We start from the raw sequence: 24,663 nt of genomic DNA, 5'->3' as shown, positions 1-24,663 counted from the left end.
CTCGGCCCAGTGAAGTCAACTTGAGCTCACTCACCCTTTTTTCCCACACCAATAACACCCTTTTCTCTCTCTCTCTCTCTCTCTCTCTCTCTCTCTCTCCACATATCTTCCTCAATTGCCCCTCCTCTATTCTCTTCGTCTTCCCACTCCTCCCATTGCTCTTCCCTTCGCTGTTTCTCTCACCATGTCCCTTCCCGCCCTGCGACGATTGACCCACACGACACCCCGCACGTTGGCCCGCATCCCCGTCGTCTCCAGATTTCCTCTTCGCACTTCATCCATCCCGACCACTGCTGCTCTCCGTGCCTCGCACTTCTCCAACATGGCCGCTCGTCAGTCTGCCGCTCCGCCGGCCTCCGCCGACAAGCCCTACGACCCCGAGATCCAGGACATGGCCAGCTACATCCACCAATACAACGTGGATTCCGACCTGGCGGTGAGTTACCTCGTTGGGTCGCTGCCTTGCACACGCTGACCATATGACACAGTTCGACACTGCGCGTCTGGTCTTCCTCGATACCCTCGGCTGTGGATTGGAGGCCTTGAAGTTCAAGGAATGCGCGAAGCTGCTCGGCCCCGTGGTGGATGGTACTGTCGTCCCCCACGGCACACGCGTGCCGGGAACGCCCTACCAGTTGGACCCCGTGAACGGTGCCTTCAACATTGGTGCCATGATCCGCTGGCTGGACTACAATGACTGCTGGCTGGCCGCGGAGTGGGGCCACCCCTCCGATAATCTGGGTGGTATTCTGGCCGTGGCGGACTGGATTTCGCGCACTAACCGTGCGGGAGGCAACGTAGGCCAGGGCAAGATTGTCAAGGTCCACGAGGTTCTGGAGGCCATGATCAAGGCCCACGAGATCCAGGGTGTGCTGGCGCTGGAGAACTCGTTCAACAAGGTTGGCCTGGACCACGTGGTGCTAGTCAAGGTCGCAACCACGGCTGTTGTCGCCAAGATGCTTGGCCTGAGCGAGAAGCAGACCGCCGACGCTATCACCCAGGCCTGGGTGGACGGCCAGAGCCTCCGCACGTACCGTCACACGCCCAACACCATGTCGCGCAAATCATGGGCTGCCGGCGATGCCTGCCAGCGTGCTGTCAATTTGGTTTTGAAGGTGCAGAAGGGTGAGGGTGGTCTGCACACTGTGCTCTCTGCTCCTGTCTGGGGGTTCTACGATGTCCTGTTCAAGGGCAAGAAGTTCCAGTACCAGCGTCCGTATGGCAGCTACGTTATGGAGAACGTTCTGTTCAAGGTGTCCTATCCTGGTAAGTATGTCCCGTCTTATCAATTGAACGGTGCTGATTCTCGTGAATAGCCGAATTCCACTCTCAGACTGCGATTGAAGCGGCCCAGATCATTAACAAGAAGCTGGCCGCCATGGGCAAGAGCGCCAAGGACATCAAGGAAATTACCAACCGCACCCACGAGGCTTGCATCCGTATTATCGACAAGCAGTTCAAGGCAATGGACAACTTTGCTGACCGCGATCACTGTGTTCAAGTAAGTGCGGTGGACCCTTTTACGGGAAATTGCTAATCGCCGAGCAGTACATGGTGGCCACGATGCTCGCTTTCAACCGCCTGACTGCCAACGACTACGCTGATGGCTCCGAGGCTGCGACCTCGCCTCTGGTCGAGGATCTGCGCAAGCGCATTCGCTGCGTTGAAGATGAGCAGTTCACCAAAGACTACCACAACCCTAGCAAGCGCACCATCCCCAACGCGCTGACCGTCACTCTGAACGATGGTACCGTGCTTGAGGAAGTCGCTGTCGAGGCTCCGCTGGGCCACCGCCTGCGTCGTGAGGAGGCCAAGCCCGAGATTCTCGCCAAGTACAAGCGCCACCTGCAGGCACACTTTGACCAGGCCCGCATCGATCAGCTCGTGAACCTGGGCAATGACCGCAAGCAGCTGGAGAACTATGATGTCGACCAGTATGTTGACCTATATGTCACGGACAAGATGGTTGCCTCTGCGTAAGCGAGATGGATGAGGTTGTTCTCGAATAATAGCAATGTATTTGATGATATATTTCGATTCATATACCGCAAAAGTTTTATAGACAGTTTATTTCTCGTGCGCGTGATCATCAAGTCCATTTACTCCGATCTTCCAGATGTACAGGTGATCCAGGTTTGACCAAGAGTCCTCCCCCCAAAACGTACGTCGGGCGAGAGATGTCCAGCCTTCCAATTATCAATAATGGCATAGCAAGTCAATTCGTGACAATTACTTGAAGGGAATATATTGACGTCATTGGCTAAGGCGGGAATCTCCACCAGGACGATTAGCGGGTTCTGCTTCTATACGCATTCTCTGTGGCGCTCGACGTGACATTTAATACGATGCAGTTGCAGAAAACATTTAGAACGGTGCGAAATCCTGGTCTTCGATCCGTCTCGGACCATAATTCAAGCATCCTTTCACACTCCAGCTTCTTCCTGGCAAATAAATAATTCTTGTCTAATCATGATTGTTCTTACGGGTATGAAATATGTGGAATGCCGTCCTCGAACAATGAGTAATCAGGGTCTCTAGGTTCTACCGGCGGTATAGGCCGCGTCGTGCTCCAGACGCTCCTCTCAGAGAAGCTGGTCCAGGTCTCAGATCTGCGAATTTCATCCTACAATACGGCTGCCATCCCGACTGCCGTCCGTGAAACCGGGATTCAGATTCGCAAGGGCAACGTATATGAGCCGTCAACGCTGGTGGAGTCGTACTCCGGCGCAGAGGTGTTGTTCTTGGTGTCGTTCCCTTCCATGGGCGAGGAACGATACAAGCTGCACCGAAACGCCATCGATGCCGCGAAGGCCGCAGGCGTGCGCCACATAATCTACACCTCGCTGTCATTCTGTGGCGGAGCCGAAGGCAACGCCAGCGTCGCTCAGGTCGCGCAGGCCCACCTCCTGACCGAACGCTACCTAAAGGAAAGCGGGATTACCTACACGATCCTCCGTATGGCGTCGTACTCGCACCTATGGAACAACTATGCCGGATTTCTAAAGCTGGATGCCACTCCCAACGTCGTCCAGGACGCTGTGCTACCCAATGACGGCTTTGAACACTGGGCGAATAGGGCTGAGCTGGGGGAGGCCACCGCGAAGGTCATCGCGAATTGGGTATGTGTGGCTTCGCATACATGGAAGAACTGGCTGTGGGCTGACCCTGTTGTAGCAAAATCACATCAACGAAACCCTAAATTTTACTGGTCCCGAGCTCTTGACTGGGGTTGACATCATCAAGAAGTACATGAAGCATACCGGCAGGAAGGTCAACGTTCGCGTTTTGCCCGTTGAAGAGGCCATCGCATGGCACATCAAGAATGGCAGTGTGCCACCGGAGCAAGTCAGCTTCCTTGAGAACTGGGCGAGCTGGCACACTGCTATTTCGCTTGGTGAAAAGGCCTTCCTTGATCCTACCTTGGAACAGCTGCTAGGCCGGAAGCCTAAGACGATTGATGACCAGGCTGATGAGCTTTTCTCAGCATCAAACGACCTCGACACTAAGGACCTGGTGGGAATTTAACTAATATATATAAGAAACACCGTAGGTGGGAGCTTCCATTCATCCAGGGAGGAACTCCACGGGCCACATTCTACGACCTCGTTATTGGCAAATTGAGAACCACACTGAAAAGGCGCATGCAGCCGCATAAACAGGACCAGATAAACAGCGGGGATGTGTACGTTTTAGGGCAATGTAGAATATGTATCGCGAAACCTGAGACCAATATCTCTCTTTACGCTCCCCAAAAATATGCCAAACAGTTCCTCTCCAATTCTATAATGCCCACAGGTGAGAAGTTTCAATGGACTTTGTCCACAACTCCACTAAAATTCGCTTCACGAGCAGAATTTAGACAGGGTACAAGAGTAGAGGTTCTCCTTTCCATTATTTTGCTTTTCCACCAAGGTGCACGGAACATTAATCTGGTAACTATACGGACAGTGTTAGTCTTCAAGCTGTCCATATTATAATCAATTGATGAGTTGCATACCAATGTGCCGGGTTGCAGTAAGTGATTGGTAGAGGCCCCCAACCATTGTTATCGGTATAGTCGTAGTTCAGCGAGAAGCGGCTGATACATCCATCTTTATACACACCGAGTTACCGAGTTTGCTCATAGTAAGAAATGGAAAGTCATAGCAAGACACGTACCTCCAATGTCTTTGTCTCCAGTGCCTATATTGCCACGACAAGTCTGTACGCCATTATCGACTGTTGTGATATTGCCATAAGCGCCATCGGAGAAGTAATTGCCATTGCCGACGTAGCTAGTGATATCAAGACATGCCAAAACAGAAGGTGAGAGACTCAGAGTGATGGCAGCTACGGCCAACGCCTTTGGACTCAGGGTAATCATATTGATTAACTTCCGTAAGGCGTGACTTTGTATGCAAGGAATTCGATGGAAAACCCTCTTTTCTTTAGATGCGCAAATGCGACCTTTAATAGCGCGCGGACTCCGAGAGTTGAGAGAAAATACTACCGGGCAATACTTACGTACGCCCAGGAATCCTACAGGATTATTCAAGCCCCCAACGGTTCCTTGGTGTTAAGATTATGTAGATCATCATACATACTGGTTTTCATCCTTCGCCCTTGGTGTGGAAAATGAAGGATTAAAGATAGTCGTAGCCTTAGGTAGCAATTGGCTACAGAGATCAAGGAAACCGGTCTTCCCCCAGAAATCAGTCCCTTCCATGGCCTTCTTTCGCGGCTGATGGGACCGAGGGAAATTATCCGCTCGGGGCTCAGAGGATGCCTCTGGTATTCCTACCCGCAGAGATCACTAACTGAAGAGATAGTGCCCTATGTCTATCTGTATGTCAAATGACTTGGGGTACCACTACTTGCGACCACGCTTGATATACACGCAGAGGAGCACATGATCGGGTTTGCCCGACTGCACGAGGTAGAGCGGAGTCCTTCTTTCCGGCCCCTCCAGGCCCCCACGCCAGCTGCCCGACGCTGGTGTCAATCACTCCTACTACTCCAACTCGCCATCTACCATGAGTGATCAAATTTCATCACTTAGGTTATGGTGGTCTGGAAGAGCCTGAATGAATCAATCCGCCATATCGCTCACCACTTGAATTCAAGTGACGGAATGTTAAAATTTGCCAACTTTTGAATATATCTAAAGAGGCCATTTCACCGGCTTAGCAATGGCCAGCGTGATTCGAACCTCACCGCATTAGGAATGGTTGGGTTGATCAAGTCCCCGCCTTCTCACGCATATAGTAACAAGCAATTCCACCACCGCAGCAATGCTCAGTCAGGGTGTTGAAGTTTGACTACCCTCTAAGCATATCACAGTTTGCCATTTCACCCGGACGCAATGACCAGCGTAAGTGAATTATATGAACTATGCGTTGTACATTGCTTTTCTTAAGTTGCTGTAGTTTTCGAAATCACTTATAACTCCACACTCTTGCGCCTTTTTCCCAGAAAATAAATCCAAAATACGCTAATCTCACTTTAGGTCAACACTGTGTAACTTTGGTAGAACTGTAATGGTAATGGCCGTAACCAACGGATGAGTCATCGTCATAGTACCGTTATGCCTCATGGAATCACCATATAGGATATTGGGAGTTCTGGTGATCTGGCATGATCGGCCGCCTACACTCTCCCTTCCCACCACTCCCGTTTTTTCCTCCCCCTCATTCTTCCCCTATGCGTCGCAGTCGTCGTAATACTCCCGGTAGCCATAATGGACCGTCCTCAGGGTGACGAGCTGACCTCTGAGTAAGGCTTTCCCTATCCTTCACCAATCCCTTGGCATGGAATCTAATCTTCCACGTCTCTAGTGGCGATCATGAAGCTTGTTTAGAGCCGTCAAAAGCCACCTACACAGATATTTTCTGAATTGCTCCCGCTGAGCCCTGGGCGATCAACACAGGCAACTAGAGCCTATTCTCATCAGAGCCTAATTTGCGCTTCCAAATAAACCAAGCGTCCTCCTGGAAAGGAGGCTCTATATACCCGATATATAATATCTGGAGCACCGCTTACTGGGGGATCTCGCTACCGCAGCGAGACTCAACATCTTATAAGCTAAGCTGCAACGACATTATTGTCACTAGTTATGAAGACAATATAGCATCCCTCAAGACCGGAGACACCAGGTCTATTCCTTTCGAAATTGCGAACGTTGTCGGCGGTATTCATGTCAACTATCCCGGATTTATGTGGTGCAAGTGTTGCTGTCTATCTGGAGGATGGATAAACTTGGCGACCAGCGAACGATGGCGATTCGACGAGATCGACAAGTCATGTTACCAGGTCCAGCGCGTGCATGAGCGAGCGCATGACAGGGAATTCCCTAAGGCGTACCGTAACACACTTCTATGGGAGCGTTATATGGACTCGGATTCGAAATATGAAATGGCCCAGGCGGACCTACCATTTATCATGGACCAGGACACGCGTCTATGCCGGCTTAATGTGAACCGTCACCAGAAACGGCACTGGGACCCGTCTAAAGTTATTGCTATTATGAACCAAGAAGGTATTATCTTCGTCGATGGCTTAGAGGAGGCCACCGAGATTGAGACTGAGATCGAGACTGCTAATATTCGGGAATTGATTCTAATGACGGGTCTCGCGATTGCCAAGTGTGAACACTCGATGTTAGATAAATGAAAATTGTTTCTGTGATTAAGATTGCCCCAAATTCGTGCGAGTATCATAGTACTGTATTGCATGGGGTCATAGAAAGAGGACAAAAAAAACCACAAGTTGGAGCTTTGTCTTTTATGCTTTTATGCTTTCAGTGAGACATTGTGATCTCAAGGCGGCAGTTACGCCCTCGCGACGCGTCGCGAATGATGTACTTGCTTGCTATCATGTGAATCAGAAAACGGTTGCCCATATCGTCGCGAGGGAACTGGGTACCGAGGATGGCGTGGGCGGCGATGCAGACGAGTACGAGGGAGAGGACGCAATTGAGGCACTCTTGGTGGCGGACCGGGCCCAGTCGAGTACTATGATGGGCTGGAGGATGGATGTTCGACATAATGACTGGTCATAGTGGATAGATAAATTGCATGTGTATTTATTTTCTTCCTGTGTGTGTGAATTGCTTGACTGGTATCCATAACTCAGGGATTGATGTATTTAGGTTACCTACAAGTTAAGCTTGCAAGTCCCTAGGTCCTTGGTCAGCACGGACCCCATCACCTCACCACGCAACAACCCTTTCCCTTCCCTTCCCTTTGCTCTCTTCACGCCCCAACCCCAGCCATGCAATTGCCTTCCCTACTCTCCATCGGGGCCGTCCTGGCTACCTTAGCTGCCAGTGCCTCCCTCACAATCACAATTCCCTCCTCAAACATCCTCCCCAACCCGCATGCTCTCCCCGCAACCTCCCACGCAACCCTCACGACTTTGCCGTCATCCTCCAAGAACGACCATATCCGAACAGCCTCACTCACTCGCTCCTCGACCTTCACCTTCCGAGACCTCCCCGCAAGCTCGTCTCCGGAGTCCTACCTGCTCGACATCCGCGCCGCCGGCGAATACGCCTTCGCCCCGTACCGCGTCGACGTCGCCGCCGACGGCTCTATCCTCGGCGTCTGGGAGACCTTCCGCGGAAATCCCTGGGATAATCGCGGCTCGGAGAAATACGTTCGCGATGCTACCACCGGAGCGCAGGAGAATGTTGTCGTTGAGGCGAAGGTGCTTGGCCGTATAAGTTTCTATGAAGAGCGGTCGAAGTGTGAGTGGCCTCTTTTCCTCATAGCCTAGATGCCATCGCTGATTTTTGTATGCATAGTCTCGCCGCTGAGCCTATTTAAGAACCCTATGATCTTGATGGCCGTCGTCGCGCTGGGTATTACCTTTGGTATGCCCAAGCTCATGGAGAACAGTATGTCTTGTCTTTTATTCTTTTGGGTGTTGCGTTTCGTGTTTGACACCTCATGCTCGCTTAGTGGACCCCGAAACGCGCGCCGAGTTCGAACAACACTCTCGTTCTTCCCCTCTCACCGGGGCTACGGGCAATGCGATGACCGGAGGCGGCTTCGATCTAGCTGGATGGATGGCCGGGACCTCTCCTGGCCCCATGGCAAGTGCGGAGGCGGCCCGTGGAGGTGCAACCGGCAGAGAGGCTGCTGATTCTGCGCGGAAGCGTGGATAGAAGCACAGGTATAAACTGGACTTCTACAACAGTCGGGCGAGCTATTTGTGACTATTCCCGCCGTCTCTATACGTGCGTTTTTCATCATACATAAGAAGTCTTGCTCTGGAGAATGTTCGGGAAACCTTTATCATCAACCCGAGAAACGAAAACGAGCAGAAATTAGAAACCAAACAAAAAATTTCACCCCGAGCCTGTCCTCCCATTCCTCAAAAAGCCCGGGGCAATGCACTGCAGTTGTCGAACAATCGCAAAACACGAAACATCGTAAAAAAGCCCAAGTCTACATGCCATCCCCACCTCCGAAATCATCACCACCACCACCCCAATCACCTCCATTGTTGTCATAGCCTCCATTGTCGTATCCTCCATTGCCATAGTCATTATGGTCTCCCATATCCTCTATAGTGTCGGCCAGTAGCATCCCGCCCAACAACCCACCGCCAACGCCCAGGGCCGCCGCACCAGCAGTGCCCATGCCGGATTTTCGTGGGGGTTGCTGCTGTGGATAGTAACCACCTTGGGGTGGATAGCCGTAGCCAGGACCGGGAGGGTAGCCATAGCCCGGTTGTGGTTGCGGAGAATATCCCCCGTAATACCCTCCCAGCGGAGGCCCCTGCTGCGGTGGTGGCGGCCCATACGATCCATATTGGGGCCTTGGCGGAGGCGGTCGTGAGCTGCTACTCGAGCTCTTGCCCATCAGCTTACCCAGAAAGCCCTTGCTACGCTTCTGCTCTGGCATGGGACCTGGACTCTGGGAGCTGGATGGTCCGGCCGAATATCCTTGTGGCTGCGGTGGCTCATTGTAGTAGTCCGAAGACGCGCCTGGGGTGTTGGACCCCCGCGCACCGTCGGCGCGGGCGTCTTCCTCGGCCTGCAACTTGGCAGCGAGGCGGGCGTCCTCGTCGACCATGCTGGGACTTTGGCTGCTCCGTCCTCCTGCCGTGTTGTACGGATTGTTGGACCCCATCCCGGGCTGTTTCTTGTCGCCCGCGCTGGCTACCGCTGCTGGATCGGCCGAACTGACGTCGTAGGAGGGAGGTGCGTCGGGGGGCGCGTGGCTACCAGGGTGGGCTTGGGGCTTTTCCCATTGCGATTTGCCCGTCGCGAGGTCGATGTAGAACCTGCGCTGAATGTTAGTAACCGATTATTTGCTTCTGCTTCTGGTGGCCAGGAAGATGCGAACCATGTCTTGTAGCGATCGTCGTATTGAACCTTCCATCCCTCGGGCACCGAGGGTGGGGGTGGGCCGGGGGGTGGAGCGAACGACATCAGTGAAGGGAGATGGATGGAGGATTTAGTCCGAGGAATTCACAGTGATGATTGCAGTGAGGAAAGAAAGTGCAGGAGGGTTGGTTGGGTGCAAGGCAGAAGAATAAAGGAAGAAGAAGAAGAAGAAGAAGAAGACGGTATACTTGGATTGGAATACCTGGTCCGTTTATGACCTCGGGCACCCACTAACGCCACTGCCCCTCTGCGCCACCGGGGGCTGTGCTAAGTACCTCTCAAGTATGACGACGGAAAACATGATTCTTCATTTCAGTACTGTACGCTTACTGGCTGTGGGTAACTACCAGGTAGATAGTACCTAGGAATGCATCTCATTCATTTGTTATTCATCAATAGTAACGCCGTATCTTGCAATGCCGCTAATCCGAACAAAAAGGCTGAGCTAGACCACTACCTCTGGGCAGTTCGGGTCAATTGTTCCACTGTCGGGCCACCAGTAGTCTTCCTCGGAACTCTCCCGCCAACCTTCAGATGCGGCCTCCACTACCGACTGGGCTGTCTCTACCGGTTGCGTCGTATCCGCCTCGTCAGTGTCCGAGACGCCAGTCAAATCGATCCAGGCTGTAGTCTTGATCAAGTGCGTCTTCTTTTTCTTCACCTTCTTGGGCTTGACGTTATCCTCCTCGCCACTGACAAGATTGATAAGCTCGGGAGAGCGGTGCTTTCTCTTCTTGGGGCGACGGTGTCCAGGTTCAAATTTAACCTTGTGTCCTTCACAGCCGTGTTTCGAGCGTGGTCGACGACGGTTTAGGATTTGAGCAGTAAGCCTGCACTTGTCGATCTCTCTTTTTGATTTCGGGTCAAGGCCGTCTCGGTGTTGGGCCCGGCCCCCGGCAAGCTGGCGGATTCGCCATTTGTCCAAGATAGGGAGTGACTGGATGTCTTGCGGTTTGGGCTTGTCTTCATCAAGCCCGCGGGCCCAGCGGGCATAAGGACCTTCATAGTGCGACCCTTGTCCCATGCCATACTTGTGATGCCGGTAGAGCTGGCCGGACGCAATGTAATCGTTCGAGGCTTTCACCCCAGACTCGGAGGCTTTCGCTTTAGCCTCAGAAACTTCGTCGTCTTGCTGCTGTGCAGCCCACTCGAAACGAAAGGCGATATCATCGAGGTCAGAATATGCACCCGTAGAAAGGACATGGATCCCCCCTTCGCCACCCCCAATGAGAAACTGGGATTTATCCTCCGAGAGTGCACCACATGAAATCCCCTCTTTCAGAGTGGCGGTATCCTCGACAAGAACATCTTCGCAGGACCGGCGGATATCCCATCGCTTCAAGAAGCCATCCGAAGCCCCCGTAAAGAACTGGTCAATTGTACAACCCCACAGTGCAGCGCGAACACCAACATCCACTTCTTCTCGAGGACAATCTGAGTCAATCGGGCTAAGCGGAGGTCCATGGCTTAGTTGGTGGAGGGCATGGCGAGGATTGCGGTTATCCCACACGTAAGTATTGCCATCCGTGCAGCTGGCAGTGATGTAGATCGAATCCATCGGACAAAATGTCACTTCGTTGACATCTAACGCGGGACAAAAAAATTCCATGCTAGCCCATCTGACTCTCAAGGGGTCGTATACGCGCACAGCCGACTTAGTATCTCTGGGGGTACCTGACTTCACGGCCTTGTACTTAGATTCGGAACTTGCAGTCGCAAACATAGGAAGCGAGTGATGCCACTTGACAGTGAAGACGTTCTGCGAGTTGGGCGTTAACTGCATGGACTCCATACGAGATTCAGCAGCCCGCCACATTGCCAAATGGCCGTGGTTGACCGTGTCGTAATCAGAAGAAGCCTTTCCGGACATACCGCCCACCAAAAGGTCCTTGGTTTGCGCAGTATGCCCCCATACAAGGGCAGTTGGTTCTAAACCAATGCTGGCCTTCAGTGGGTCGATATCAAGAAGGTTGTATGTGGGGTTCGCAAGGTCCCGTGTATCCCAAATCCTGAAAGAATCCGTGCCAGATGCCAAAATCTCAGAGTCAAGATGTGATCGAGCCATAACTTGTACCTTTGTCTCATGCTTCAAGGTCTGAAGGCAATAAACACCTCTGTGCGTTCCAACATCCCAGATCTTGACTGTTCGGTCAAAACTCGCAGTGTAGAGCCGGTCGCCGATCCACTGCATGTCAGATACGCTCATAAAGAGGCGACAGTCATTAAAATTCGAGTTTGCAGCATCTGCCCGAACTGGCCGAGGAATCCAATGGTCCGGCAACTCCTTCAGAGAATTTGTTGGCAGATCCCCCAAAATCAGGTTGTTCACTCGGTTGTACTGCATGTTCAAGTCGTCCGACTGAGCGGTAGCCCCCGCTGCGAATCTGGTGCAATCGGGAGACCAGACCAAAACATTCAGGTCATTTGACGCACCCTTCCATTGCTTGACAAGTCGAAAATCGGAGGATATTTGGCTGTGAATCTGACGCTGTTTTGCAGCGCAGCCAGTTTCACGGTCCCCAAGAAGCTTTTGGATATTCAGAAAGCCCGGCCGCCGGACGGATAAAACCCTAGCTTCTGTTATCGCATCTTGCGAAAGGTATTTAGATGTGGGGGTCAATGTGCGGGACTGCCGAGAAGATTCGGATGTCGAATGGCCCAAAGAGGGCCTGCGAGACCTCGGAGGCGCGTCTTCGGAAGACTCATACAAATGGATACGCGCATAGTAGTTTGCTGGCGTGGTCCTTGACCGACTGGAGCGTCGTGTAGGTTTGCCCATATTATATGTGGGCGTGATTGATGGTTGGGTGGACTTTCCCGCGTGAGTGTCGAGTAAAGGCCTTGAGGTGGATGAATGACCTTCAATGTTTTTGGTTACATTCGAGATTGTCGCTACTTTTCGTAGAGTTGGATTTCGAAAGAGCCCGTGACTGCTCATGAGGCATGGCGCTTGGTTGGGTTTGGACGAGGAAGGGGGGTTGTCTTGTCTGTTAATGTTGACGGAACAAGATTCCTGCAAACCACTCCCCTTTGGTCCCAGGCGAAACGTTGTGTGGCCGTGGGTGACCAACTTTGGGTTGGGTTCTCGGGGCTGTGACGAGACCGTTGTGAAAATGCCCATCAGGCGCTGGGCCTCTTCCCGATAATAGGGGTCATCAGCGATGCCACAGGCGGTCGGGTAAGAGCAAAGGCCAGTGGCGATGGTGTTAGCTGCCATCGATAAGAAGCCCTTGTTGAGAATGTCAGTGAAGGCCATATAGTAAATCGGGTCGTCCCTTACGACCAGCAAAACCTCACTGTATCAGACACCCCGAATCACAGGCGGCTATACCGGGGCCCAGGCCGAGATAGGCATCACCCCAGGCTTCCACGCACCGTCACCCGCAGCAGAAGAGTTGTAGAGCCTAGCACACCCAAGCAAACCCATAGAAGAGAAGGATCGACGCAGAAAGCTTTCTCAGTGCCTGTTGGCGTGTCGAAATCAGGACCGGTGATCAAAACACTTGATGTGGGGAGAACAGGGAGCAGGATGGTGCGGTCTGGATCGGCGCGCGCAGTACTGGTGGGGACAAGCGTGGTGGTTCTAGTCAGTAGTCAGAGAGCAGCGCAGTCGATCGGCGCCCGAGTCTCCAGGGTTCACACCTTGGAGATCAACTTCAAAGAGACTTCAGAGAGACTTCATCAAGCCTTCCAGCAAGGGTATAAAGAGAGAGAGAGTGAGGAGGCAGGGGGGCAGAGAGTGAGCAACAAACGAAAAGAAAGAAAGCGCGTTTGGACGCGCGATGGAAGCCGCAGCCCACGAGCCGCCGGGCGGTGAGAAGAGTGGGTGAGCGCGTGACCGCTGCCTCCTGTGGATAGCTTTACAATAGCTTCATCATTTGCTCTCCTGGATTCGCGGTAACAGCGGGTGACAGAAGACGATGATGTAGGCACCGAGTAAGAAGCAATACCACTAGGCTCACCTAGTGTTGTTCACGATACGATATCGTTAGGATTTTTCATTATCGTATATCGCATCGTTCGACTAAAATCCCTGCGATAATATCGTCGAGACCGCATATCGTGAACAGCCCTAGGCTTATCACCAGTCTTTGTTCACATCTCATCCTAGGCTTGACAAGTGCGACGACCTTTAAATAAGTACGGAATCATCTTTCTTATTTATAAGCTTGAACGAACCTGGTCGCATCCTGATTCTGTTCAGGATCGGTGTGCCTTTGTCTTCCGCTGAATTGCTCCAGTATGTCTACCTTATCTCTACCCGTTCGGTACCGTTTCGAGAAGTCTTCTTCACCTGACTGACAGGTTCCTACCCTAACAAGTAGTTGTTCTATTCCTTACAACTCCCCTTCAAAAGAACGCGATAACATGCAACAGAGAAAGGAGCTGAGCAAGGCGACGTCGCTATCACAAGGGACTGCCACGCCCTCGGTCGTCTCAGGCGTCTCAATCAAATCCTCTACGACCCCTAACAAAGCCCGCGAGCCGAAGCTCTACAAAACAAAACGGGCCAAGCAAGCTGAGCACCGTGGCAGCGAGGTAATCTCTAGCCGGCACGGGGATGGATCATGGATCGTGGTGAAACCCCCTTCCCAACTGAGGAAGCTCTCTTCCCAGACATTGTGACAGCAATCCACCGATCTTGCGCCCCCAGACCCGAGCGGGGCACATCATGTGGAGCACCGCAAGGATACGCTTCTTATCTCCCTTCACAGCCTTCAATCCCCGAAAGCAGCTCACCAACGCTGCCGGAAAGACGCCCAAAGTCAGGCTCGACCTCTACTATACCGAGGGACCGACCACGTCACCACTGGTCGTTGGCTTCTCGAAGCCCGCTAGAAGAGAGGTAGCGTGGTACTAGTGCACTAGTGTTGTCCCGTCTCGCCATAGGGCTCGTTCCATGGTCCAGCTGACCTCGGGGGTGCTTCCGCAGGCAGGCACTAGTCAGTGGGCTGCATGCCCAACCCACCTAATTCGCTCGTCAATCATCACCATAATCTGGGTGCCTACCGGAGTGCAGATGGACCAGCGGTGAATATGCGGGACGGACCCCCGGGTGGGAGCGGCTCCCAAGACCACACGAGGCCATGATTGGGCCCTCGCTCGCCCATCGAGTCATCCTCACCGACCCTAAACCTTACGAGTGGGACCCCAACGAGGGCCGTCCGTTGGTTGTGGCCAGGGCCCGGTCCGTGACGGGGTTCATTAGGATTGGCTGCCCTACCACTTAGTTACAAAGAGGGGGACACAACATGGAAATTCTCATCCATAAAGCAGCACACGCCCCCAACAACTGTCCCAGTTCATCTTCTTCCTCTACCCCCCGGGACAGTAATGCACTCCCGTTCTTCCAGTCAGCACCCCAAGCGATCACTCTCCCTGACCTCGTCCAATTCGACTTCGACCCGAGACAGCCAGCCGCTCTACGAGAAGCCCAAGTCCAACTTCTTGTCCTCCAAACGGTTCCATCCGCGCTCCAAGTCTCCTACACCGGTCAACATCCCTGATACCTCGTCTCGCCAATCCATGGCCTCCCAGCCTCGAGATATCCCTCGGAGTGCACCCAAAATGTCATATTTTGACGACGACCACCACTCGACGAGCCCCGTTCAAATGTCCCCCGACAACTCTTCACCTCGTTCACCTAAAGAGGACTTTGGCACAAAGTGTGCCCCCACTTCGACCCGCAAGACCAGCGATGACTACCGTCGCTACAGTGGCACGGTGAACCACTGCGGCCGGCATTCAAACGATTGGCTCTTCGGTGGCTTCAGTGTCCGAGACACCGTCCGAGATAGCTTCGAGAAGCTGCGCCATCATGATGAAAAAGAGAGCTGAATGTCGTCATGTGGATGCGCTGCTTGCGCATCCTGAATCTTTACTGTCTCTTGCTCTGACAAAGTCACACGCTTTCTCTTTGCATTTCTCCCGTGTCGACTCGTGTCAACTACTTCTTGGCCTCATCTATAACGGTCAGTGCGCACTGCTGGCGCTCGATTTATGGTTCGCAACGGAGCCAAGTCGGGGTTCTGTTTAGGGATCACCAAGGGCCTCGCGGCACCAAACTCAGTGTGGCCGCGCCCGAAAGCCTTGGAATGGTCGCTGTATGGTCAATTTCCTTTGCGGACGCTCAAACAGATCAGCAGTGTCCTGAGCTGGGCCATATTTTGGCGGACAACCTCCGAGTCTTCGGATTTGCTGTTGATTTTTCACCCTCTGGATTTGGACATTGATCACTTCACGCTTTGATGTTTTGTGTTTGTAGCCGCCAATTCAACGCTTCTGCGGTAGCAAGCAGAAGCATATTTAACTGAATGTAATTTTTACACGATGAATAAATTCTCTCCGATCCCCCATTGCTGTAGAGTCCTCGGGGCCACCCCGACTCGGGCGGTCCCGAAGAATTGTTCCGATTATCGGCGCTTTGTTTCCAGCCCTGCGGACAGCCTCACCACAACTCATTGCACACAGTCATGCGGAGAGAGTATTGCCGATTTATGGCGATATTGCACCAGGAAACTTCTTGACGATGAATTGGCGAGTCGTTGCCACACGCAGATTGCTGGGCACTAATCGACGCCTATTCAAACAGCCTTCACCACGGTGTTCGGTCGTTCTGTTTTCTTACCGGCCGGGAGAAAAATCCTGTTTCTACACCAAACGCGATCTCTAACGATGTCCCAAAGGTCAGAAGCGACAATGCCCACTGTCGTAGTCCTGTATCAGGCGCTGGCTCCCCCGACATATGCACCCCGACTTGTGCTGTCCCGAAAGATTGTTCCGACCCGATGATCGGCGCTTTGTTTCCAGCCCTGCGGACAGCCTCACCACAACTCATTGCACGCGGTTATGCGGAGAGAGTATCGCCGATTAATGGCGATTTTGCACCAGGAAATCTCTTGACGATGAATTGGTGAGTCGTTGCCACACGCAGATTGTCGGGCACTGACCGACGCCTATTTAAACAGCCTTCACCACGATGTTTGGTCGTTCTGTTTTCTTACCAGTCGGGAGAAATATCCTGTTTCTACACCAAACACGATCTCTAACGATGTCCCAAAAGTCAGAAGCGACAATGCCCATTGTCGCAGTCCTGTATCAGGCGCTGGCTCCCCCGACATATGGCGGGGTGAGCAAGCCGCGGAAGCCTGGAGGTGGGTCGTCAGGTTCATATAACTACTACCAGGCCCAGCTAAAGTAAAATAACAGGATACCGCGATTCGGGCTCAGATATCGCCTACACGTTATCTCGTACGGGTATCCCTGTACTGACACCCGTGGAAGCACCAGATCCGGCAAACGAGAACCACTGGTGCTTCCCTGACACCGAGGAGGGCATTCTGTCCGCGGTGAGAAAGGGCGCCACCCATCTGTGGGCTAACACGGTACTCTTTGCGGCGCATCCACTACAGACCTCGTCGCTGCTAGATGCGCACGAGTCCAGTCTTAAGGTGGTCGGCCAGCCGCCACAGTGCTTTGATATGTATGACGATAAGTCATTTCTGAACGACGCACTTCGTCGTCGGGGGATGAGTCTTCCACGTTCGTGGACTGTCCAGGATCCCCATTTGGCTACTCCCATATCTCAAGGAGAACGAGACAGGGATCTACCGGCCGTTCTCGCCTCCATCCCTGAGTCAGACTATCCTTTAGTAGCCAAACCTGTTCGTGGCCGGGGCAGTCACGGAGTGAAAATATGCTACACCCGCGCCGATCTGGCAGAGCATGTGTCTGCCTTGTTCGACGAATCCCCCCGCGTGCTAGTGGAAGAGTACCTTCGCGGAGAGGAAGGGACCGTTACCGTCCTCCCGCCGTCCGTGTCTTCAAATGACCCCACGGACTATGCAGGCCACAAGGCTCTTCCACCTGTCGTGCGCTTTAATCACGTCGATGGCATTGCTCCGTACAGTGGCAAAGTGGCTGTGACAACCAACTCGCGCGCTGTTTCAGCTGTGACCCGTGATGCTGACCCGGCCTATGCGGATATTATGAAGCAATGTGAGGCCGTTGGAGACCTGTTGCAAACGACAGCTCCTATTCGCATTGATATTCGGAGATTTGAGCCGAGATCGCCTTTTGCCTTGTTTGATATTAATATGAAACCGGTATGTTTACTACCCATCTGCTTTATTTTCCTGTGCTGACTTTAACTTAGAACATCACTGGCCCTGGACGGCCCGGCCGTGACGACCAGGCGAGTTTAATGAGTCTTGCAGCCAGCGAGCTGGGCTGGGAATATTCTACATTTCTACAGTACGTGCTCAGCACGGCACAGCCTTTGCGCAATTTGCGGCAATATGCCAGTCCATTGCTTGAATAAAGGATGCATCATGCCATTTTATCCGTCTCCGGCATCATCCTGGATGTTGCTCTTTTCTATGTATCTTGAACTGACCTAACCAAGCAGCCTTGAAGATAAAACGGTTGTTTGTAGAAAAATGCAATTGTATTTCGCTGACAGAAGCCTGATCATCGACTCTTCCTTTCTAGTACTCATGTAAACAAATAGAGAGTCATACGCTCTGGGATCCTAGCCGACATCCCCGGACCGATTTGCCTTGATCTGGTCGGCTTTTCCTCTCAAATCGCAAGACGACAAATCGTCTCTTCATTTCCCTTGGTTTTATTGATAAACCAAAGAGAAAATAGAAACTCCACAACTCTCCAGCCGAAAGTATCGGCATGACGCCATTCATGCTTTGAATCATGCCCGTTGCCATGCTGCAATGTCCGCTGCCGAGATGTCTATGTTTTCGGCGGTCAGCCGCTGGAGTCGCGCCAATTGGATCGGAGCTATAGACCCGAGAAAACGAAACGGATCAGCAAGAGGCTCAAATAGGTCGGACAAGAAAGGAACAATTGCACAATAAGGAAAGAGGGAATAAGGGCGAGAAAGAAAACAGCAAGACTCACATGGGGGTTGGGAAGCCGACACAGCTGCATTCACATGGATGATACCCGAATCGACATACTCTTTAGTCACGACACCGTTGTAGGAAGCAGCACTGAGCATAACGCGCAGGCGGTACTTGCCTGGCTGCAAGATGGTGAGCCGGCCGAATTTGGCATAGCCACTCATGGCTGTATCTGTGCGACTACGCACACTAGCAGTCAGACTGCCGCTCAACCCGACTGCGGCTCTTGTGCCAGTCTCGTCACGCAATGAGGCGCTAACTACGAGATGCTGCACGTTCCGTGCCGGTGTGCCCACAGGTCGCACGGCCATGATGACGGGGATGGTGAATGGGAGTCCTGGGCGGACCGCGGCCGGAGGGGCAATTTCGAAAGTAATTGAGAATTCACGGGATAATGCCATGGTTGGTCGTGCCCGGTGACATTCACAATATCAAAAGTTTTATAGCCGGTATGATCGGCCAAAGACCAACTAGGGAGCAAACGAATGGAAGAGAAGATTGGCGAAGTATGATGAAAAGATAGAGAGAGAAGAGAAAGCAAAGAGTGCGGTGCGGTGTAGATCGGGAGCTGCGTATATAAATTTTAAGAAGGGCATGGAAGTAAATCTTGAATCAAGCTCGTACGTCAAAGAGTTCCGAGGCCCTTCATATACCTCCAGGGCAGGTAGCTCAAAAGACGGTGGAAGTCAGACACCTGATGTATAGCGTCAAACCAGACGTTGGACAACTATGAGGTTAGAGAAATTGCCACTGAACCCAAAGTACCATGCGATCAGCCATTAGTTATTAGGTGCCGGGTTTCTGGATCTAGCATAAGGCAGCCATAATGCCGGCCAAATAGGAATCCATCTCATGGGAGCAAAAAGGCTCTTAGATCGGCTTAGAATCGAATAGGAATCCTTGCATTAGCACGTTCCGGAAATATGATATTGTTTTTTCTTCTGTTAGGCACGCGGCCTGGCATCATCCATGTGGGGATGAGATCTGTCTTTCCCAAGATATGCTGCAGGAGATCGGAGACTAGCGTCAAGATCGACTCTGGAGTGCTCCCACATGCTCCACTGGGACATGCCTTCGCTCCGGGATTGCCGGGGACATCCTTTGGAAGCCTAGACTAAACATGCACGATCGACGTTCATGAAGCAGGGAAGGGGTAAGAATGTGGGAAAGACAGGAGTCCGGCCCCACGAGCAATGCCTCTCAATAGTTCCGTGCACGGATCTGCCGGTCGCTTCACGTTCATTCCGCCCGCGCCGACTTCTTTCTAATATCTTGCCAGTCTAGTGCATATGTCCCATTCTAGGCCTCCTATTATGGCCAGCGTGACGCAGTACTATGGTCATGAACAAGGGTTTCTCTTGACAACTGGACTTGCTATACCAAGACAGCTAAGACCATCGCCCGGTTATTAGCAGGGCAAGTGAGGGGGAACCCGGGGACCAGAACAGATAATTTTTGGACTGCTAGCCACACCTAACGTCTGTGGCTTGTGGAGAGCCTAGTGGAGAGTACTGCCAGATATGCTTTCAAATCGACATGCAAACCCATCGGACACTCCGAAACCCACTGCGGTCTTCCTAATCCGTTTTTGTTTTGCATTTCTATCGATTTTATTCTAGTCCACCAGGACGCCAGGCAGTCAAAAACTGTGTTGCCTAGAATCATAGCAGATCTTAGTGAATATTATTCGCCGCGGATTGACGATTTTCGACTGGTCACCGGCACTAGCCACAGCGGTTACTCTGCATCTTCAGCCTCACTGTGGCGCGTCGGCGGTCGAGAGCCCCACCATAACAAGGATCTCCCTCGGTGTATGTGCCGGCTAGAACCTTTCGTGTGTTATAGCTAGGGCGTAATTGTCTGCCAATCTAGAGGAATTTAGTCAATAGTCTAGGATGCGTCGGGCCCCACACGATCGAACCCGGCGGATCTTCGTGGCATGTTCCCGCAACAGACGCAATCCACAAACCGGTTCGTGATGGGTGTAGTAGACCACTGTGGGAGACAGGGATATCTAGTCGGACATACAGTGTCACTACCATTGAAAGCGGTATATATGGCGCAATTGTGCTGGTACTATAGATGCAACAACTGCCCGGCTCATTTGTCAGAGACACCACAACTATGCAAAGCAATCAATATTATCAAATTTGGCTCTACAAGATAGGGGCAACCCAACCAGGGAGGAACCCGAGAGCTGGGAAAGGAGGTTCCCCCCAACAAAGCAAATAAAACTTTGATCTGATTGTTGATCGGCAAAGTGGAGAAGGCAATAGCACCGCCACAGGGTTCACCAGCCGCAGTGATTTGATGCAAGGAGCCGATGGATTGTGGCGTCGTAACTATCGCCAGGGAGAGTTCCCCGGTGGCTCAACATGGATTATCCTGCCGAGGACTTGAAAACGAAACATGTGAAGATGTAACGATCTTGCTCGAGAATTGGGTTGCGTCATGGATACCAAAATTGGAAGACAAGTGCGACATGTAACCCCCATCCCGATGACATGCAATGCCCTGTGTGATGAAACACATACCAGGTACCTACACATTTGAGCACCGTCACTCCCAAACCACGAACTGATTATTGCCTGAGAGCAGCGAAAATAATAATCATTTGAATTCATGTTTGATAGGTCTTTTCAAATAAAGATCACAAAGTACTTGAGTGGCGGATTACAGGACGACACGCACTACTAGAAAATCTGCTGTTTACTCCTACGACGCCGAGATCATCCACAAAACCGGCTGAGATCAATAGGAAAGATATTGTTACATTATTTCGCATACCTAGTTCCCTACATTGATTTTTTATATTATCATAATTATGTTAACTGAGGATAGACCAATTTTGGTGGAATTCTTGGCAACAGAAGGTGCACAAGACGAAAAGAAAATACTGATAAGGCGAATACACGAGGAGGTCCGTAACAATCATGTAACTCGATGTATGGAAATACTAGCGCCACTGAACGGAACAGCCGTCCCACAATCCGGTCCGCAAGTAGGAGATAGCCTTCTTGAAGGAAACATAATTAGTAGAAGTACTTCGGGATCGCCTCAAACTACGAGGATATACGGTGGTGCGGGTAATATAGCCAAGCATGAACATTATATCTCCATGAATGCTGCTTTTACACAAATTGTTATAGATACAGGTCTGGGATTATGAAGTCTCTTCACGTTTTTCGTGTTGATCCAGGAAATCTAAAGATTGTCGCTTAGCTGAATGTCGCTTGCGGTTGTGGTGTGCGGCAGCACCACGTTGGCTATTAATCTTGACCCGGCTTTCTAGGACCGTCGTGCAGCACGGCGGCATTACAATTTATCTTCGGTGGAGCAACCTGTTGCGGAGGCATAGATGCTGAGAAATCAAGCTTAATATTGAAAGACAATAACGCCGAAATGGCGGGGGTCATAGCATTCTGTCATTATTCAAAGGCCATCATTGATTACCGTACAATGATAATACCAAGAATACATGTAAAAATTAACTCGCAATTCTCGGCATAGCGTTATGGAAAGTAGACTGGAAAGTAGACTTCAAGAGAAAATTGGAGAGAATGAAGTCGTAAAATTGAGTTCGAGTGCGTCTGTACCTTTGCACATCGAAATCAGAAAGTACGTAAACTCATCGGCCACGCCCAGCTCACCAGCCTCCCAGTCTCGGACGAACCGGTCATATGAAACAATATCCTGCCATTGTGCAGACGTAGCATCCCCAGTGCCATGTTTGTCCCCAGATGGAAATATTAGCTTCTTTGAAACCGGCAACGCAATTATGTATCGAAGAAGATAGCAAGTCTTGAACCGGAGGACGTGGCGTATTTCCCGCGCGAGATAAGATACCATCACGACCTTACGGGCACTTTCACATAGATGCCACAGGTTTAGCCCCTCTTCATTAGATAATAGTCCAGCTTCAATAAGGACTGCCGTTGATTGACGAGTCGCAATTTCCAGGCTCTCGACACGGGCTGTATGTTGCGCTAGAAATGTTTCCGACTTGTCCGCCAGCTTCCCTCGCTGGCTTGTTCCGCCAAAGTAGATTAGAACATAGTATAAGACCATCGCGCAGAGTTCTGCCACTTGCTCCTGGAGTATGTCTGGAGATCTTAGTGCGAGCATATTCTCTATCTCGTTCTCGAGAAGCTGCTGGAAAAACGGGAATTCTGACTCCATCCGTACCCTGTAAGATGAGCAGACACCATAAGCGGCTCGCAAGGGAGGTAGAAGATTATGCTCCGTCTGTGCCTGCGGGTGAATGAAGAAGGCTGACCCAGTGCGAAGGAAAATATCAACTTGATTGAGCAGTGTCTTCACGCCAAACGCCCACGTTTTCTTGTCATCGACCCGGGGATAGAACTCTAGGATCCTTCGGTCGAACGAAACGGGCCACTGGGTGCCGTTACAGCCGTAATCATATCCAGACCCGTTGAGTGTTTCTGTGTTGGACGGAATAGAAAGCTCATCGGCAGCGCTCTCATCCGAGCTGATCAGGGTATCAGAAAAAATCGAGTTGGCTTGGCTCTCAAACAAGCTCTTTTCGGTGTAACGGAGTCCTATCAGGGGATTCCCATTCGCAGACTCAGTTTGAAGATCGCGCAGTGCCACCAAGCTCGGCCTCAGCATATCTTCCTTTCCTAGGTCATTTTGCTGATCCTCTCGGAAGATTCTCGGAGGTGAATACGGATAATGACAAGTCAACGAACGCTTGGCACAGCGGTAGCAAGCTGGGAAAGCAGAGTCGCATTTTCGCTTCGCAGCCACGCATGAGGAACAGGCCTTTTTGCGGAGAGACATGTCTTAGGAGGTCGATAACGCTATACTTCGACGAAATGGAAGCGGAAAGGGAACGGCATGTTCAAGATTGAATGCAGTGAGCATTAGTTAGTTAGCTGTGTCTCATCTTAGTAAGTTTCTAGGCGGGGATCCACCTTTCTCCGCCACAAAACATGCGGATTTAAGTGGATACCGCCGTGCAATAATGATGGCCTTCTCGAATAAAAAAAATATATGAATTTTCAGAGATGTCACAAGGATGCGGTGATTTGTGGACCAGTTCAGAGTCCGTGGCAGTATAGTTATTGCGAGAATGGAGATGTGTGCTGTGGGGATAATACCAGCATATATATATACCTCTTTTCTCACCCGAATTTCCATGAAAAAACTGGAAATCGCAACGCTACAATCAAATAACATCAGAAAATGGCCCAACTTCAAAAGGCGGTTATCATTCGTAGCCTGGGACAGGCCGAGTTTGTCTCTAACAGGCCTATCCCCACGCTCCGCGACGGCTACCTCCTCGTCCGGACCGTTGCAGTGGCTTTGAATCCCATCGATTGGAAACGTCTGGAGAACACGCCGGCAGCCGGTGCGACAATGGGCCACGATTACTCTGGAGTAGTTGTTGCAGTTGATGCATCAATCAGTCGAGATTTCAAAGTGGGAGACCGGGTATGCGGATTGGTCAACGGGGGTGATGGCACACAGGTCGATAATGGTTCATTTGCGGAGTACATCGTCGTGAAAGGCGATATCCAATTGAGAATTCCAGAAAGTGTCAGCTTTGTTGATGCAGCGACTGCAGGAGTTGGCATCATGTCCGTTGGGCAATGTCTCTATGGCCCGTCTGGATTAGGACTACAGCTACCTGAGATCGGAAAGGAGAAGCCTAAGGAAGATGCGGTGCTGATCTATGGTGGAAGCACTGCCTCCGGACTCTGGGGGATTCAATTTGCCAAATTGTTTGTTAATGACCGAAATCCACATAGCGAGAGAGTTTTTAACTGACCTGAATGTGAGAAAAGGTCCGGCTATAGGGTAGTTACAACATGTTCGCCTCGCAATTACGGCCTTGTTCAAGCTTACGGAGCAGACATCATCATCGACTACCACGATCCGGAATGCAGCGCAAAAATTCGTGAAGCCACAGATAATGCACTGAAAATAGTTTGGGACACTGTCGCCACAGCTGAGTCTGCCAAAATTTGTGCGGATACAATCCATTCTGCTGGTGGACGATACCATGGGCTTCTTCCAGTGCAGTTTCCACGAGCTGATGTAGTATTTGCGTTTACTGATGCTGGGACAATCACTGGGGAGCCGTTCGAATATGGCCTAGAGAGAATGGTCGTCTCGGCCATGCCAGCTGAGTTCAATTTTGCAGTTCAGTGGGCTGAATTAGCAGAGAACTTGTGGGCAGAAGGCAAGCTGAGGACTATCCCTGTTCAACGTGGGCAGGGTGGTTTGAAGGAAATTCTAGAAGGACTACAGGAGTTAAAGGACAACAAGATCAGCGGCCGGAAGTTGGTGTATGTCATTGCAGATACTGTACAGTAACAAGTAGCAACTAGTTGCTACTGTTGTCGTTCATTGGGT

The 24,663-nt window shown here is 51.5% G+C and overlaps 12 protein-coding genes across 12 annotated transcripts; 8 read left to right on the top strand and 4 right to left on the bottom strand.

Moving 5' to 3' along the window:
* Nucleotides 1-184: 184 nt before the first annotated feature.
* N7510_000058 (putative 2-methylcitrate dehydratase) lies at nucleotides 185-1,980 on the top strand (the record flags this gene model as incomplete). The annotated part of the gene is made up of 4 exons (XM_056971988.1): nucleotides 185-436; nucleotides 489-1,266; nucleotides 1,317-1,501; nucleotides 1,549-1,980. 4 exons carry the CDS (start codon nucleotides 185-187, stop codon nucleotides 1,978-1,980), a joined length of 1,647 nt encoding a protein of 548 aa, XP_056837105.1.
* Nucleotides 1,981-2,469: 489 nt separating this feature from the next.
* N7510_000057 (uncharacterized protein) lies at nucleotides 2,470-3,525 on the top strand (the record flags this gene model as incomplete). Its single annotated transcript, XM_056971987.1, has 3 exons — nucleotides 2,470-2,485; nucleotides 2,539-3,119; nucleotides 3,175-3,525. 3 exons carry the CDS (start codon nucleotides 2,470-2,472, stop codon nucleotides 3,523-3,525), a joined length of 948 nt encoding a protein of 315 aa, XP_056837104.1.
* A 2,191-nt stretch (nucleotides 3,526-5,716) lies between these two features.
* N7510_000056 (uncharacterized protein) lies at nucleotides 5,717-7,036 on the top strand (the record flags this gene model as incomplete). The annotated part of the gene is made up of 3 exons (XM_056971986.1): nucleotides 5,717-5,751; nucleotides 6,090-6,622; nucleotides 6,780-7,036. 3 exons carry the CDS (start codon nucleotides 5,717-5,719, stop codon nucleotides 7,034-7,036), a joined length of 825 nt encoding a protein of 274 aa, XP_056837103.1.
* Nucleotides 7,037-7,248: 212 nt separating this feature from the next.
* N7510_000055 (uncharacterized protein) lies at nucleotides 7,249-8,143 on the top strand (the record flags this gene model as incomplete). Its single annotated transcript, XM_056971985.1, has 3 exons — nucleotides 7,249-7,723; nucleotides 7,781-7,873; nucleotides 7,938-8,143. 3 exons carry the CDS (start codon nucleotides 7,249-7,251, stop codon nucleotides 8,141-8,143), a joined length of 774 nt encoding a protein of 257 aa, XP_056837102.1.
* A 283-nt stretch (nucleotides 8,144-8,426) lies between these two features.
* On the bottom strand, nucleotides 8,427-9,415 carry N7510_000054 (WW domain-containing protein; the record flags this gene model as incomplete). Its single annotated transcript, XM_056971984.1, has 2 exons — nucleotides 8,427-9,267; nucleotides 9,330-9,415. The coding sequence occupies 2 exons, from the start codon at nucleotides 9,413-9,415 to the stop codon at nucleotides 8,427-8,429; spliced, it is 927 nt and encodes a 308-aa protein (XP_056837101.1).
* A 400-nt stretch (nucleotides 9,416-9,815) lies between these two features.
* Nucleotides 9,816-12,587, bottom strand: N7510_000053 (WD repeat protein; the record flags this gene model as incomplete). The annotated part of the gene is made up of 1 exon (XM_056971983.1): nucleotides 9,816-12,587. One exon carries the CDS (start codon nucleotides 12,585-12,587, stop codon nucleotides 9,816-9,818), a length of 2,772 nt encoding a protein of 923 aa, XP_056837100.1.
* A 565-nt stretch (nucleotides 12,588-13,152) lies between these two features.
* On the top strand, nucleotides 13,153-14,209 carry N7510_000052 (uncharacterized protein; the record flags this gene model as incomplete). The annotated part of the gene is made up of 3 exons (XM_056971982.1): nucleotides 13,153-13,183; nucleotides 13,728-13,909; nucleotides 14,000-14,209. The coding sequence occupies 3 exons, from the start codon at nucleotides 13,153-13,155 to the stop codon at nucleotides 14,207-14,209; spliced, it is 423 nt and encodes a 140-aa protein (XP_056837099.1).
* Nucleotides 14,210-14,704: 495 nt separating this feature from the next.
* Nucleotides 14,705-15,208, top strand: N7510_000051 (uncharacterized protein; the record flags this gene model as incomplete). The annotated part of the gene is made up of 1 exon (XM_056971981.1): nucleotides 14,705-15,208. One exon carries the CDS (start codon nucleotides 14,705-14,707, stop codon nucleotides 15,206-15,208), a length of 504 nt encoding a protein of 167 aa, XP_056837098.1.
* Nucleotides 15,209-16,421: 1,213 nt separating this feature from the next.
* On the top strand, nucleotides 16,422-17,690 carry N7510_000050 (uncharacterized protein; the record flags this gene model as incomplete). The annotated part of the gene is made up of 3 exons (XM_056971980.1): nucleotides 16,422-16,524; nucleotides 16,580-17,475; nucleotides 17,526-17,690. The coding sequence occupies 3 exons, from the start codon at nucleotides 16,422-16,424 to the stop codon at nucleotides 17,688-17,690; spliced, it is 1,164 nt and encodes a 387-aa protein (XP_056837097.1).
* A 384-nt stretch (nucleotides 17,691-18,074) lies between these two features.
* N7510_000049 (uncharacterized protein) lies at nucleotides 18,075-18,686 on the bottom strand (the record flags this gene model as incomplete). Its single annotated transcript, XM_056971979.1, has 2 exons — nucleotides 18,075-18,163; nucleotides 18,284-18,686. The coding sequence occupies 2 exons, from the start codon at nucleotides 18,684-18,686 to the stop codon at nucleotides 18,075-18,077; spliced, it is 492 nt and encodes a 163-aa protein (XP_056837096.1).
* Nucleotides 18,687-21,825: 3,139 nt separating this feature from the next.
* On the bottom strand, nucleotides 21,826-23,085 carry N7510_000048 (Zn(II)2Cys6 transcription factor domain-containing protein; the record flags this gene model as incomplete). Its single annotated transcript, XM_056971978.1, has 1 exon — nucleotides 21,826-23,085. The coding sequence occupies one exon, from the start codon at nucleotides 23,083-23,085 to the stop codon at nucleotides 21,826-21,828; it is 1,260 nt and encodes a 419-aa protein (XP_056837095.1).
* A 405-nt stretch (nucleotides 23,086-23,490) lies between these two features.
* On the top strand, nucleotides 23,491-24,624 carry N7510_000047 (zinc-binding alcohol dehydrogenase family protein; the record flags this gene model as incomplete). Its single annotated transcript, XM_056971977.1, has 2 exons — nucleotides 23,491-24,029; nucleotides 24,093-24,624. The coding sequence occupies 2 exons, from the start codon at nucleotides 23,491-23,493 to the stop codon at nucleotides 24,622-24,624; spliced, it is 1,071 nt and encodes a 356-aa protein (XP_056837094.1).
* Nucleotides 24,625-24,663: the final 39 nt, after the last annotated feature.

The sequence above is a fragment of the Penicillium lagena genome (genome assembly GCF_028827675.1).
Source record: "Penicillium lagena strain IBT 129212 chromosome Unknown utg000001l_segment0_segment0, whole genome shotgun sequence".
Lineage (NCBI taxonomy): Eukaryota > Fungi > Ascomycota > Eurotiomycetes > Eurotiales > Aspergillaceae > Penicillium > Penicillium lagena.
This window is presented reverse-complemented; position numbering and strand designations above follow the sequence as displayed.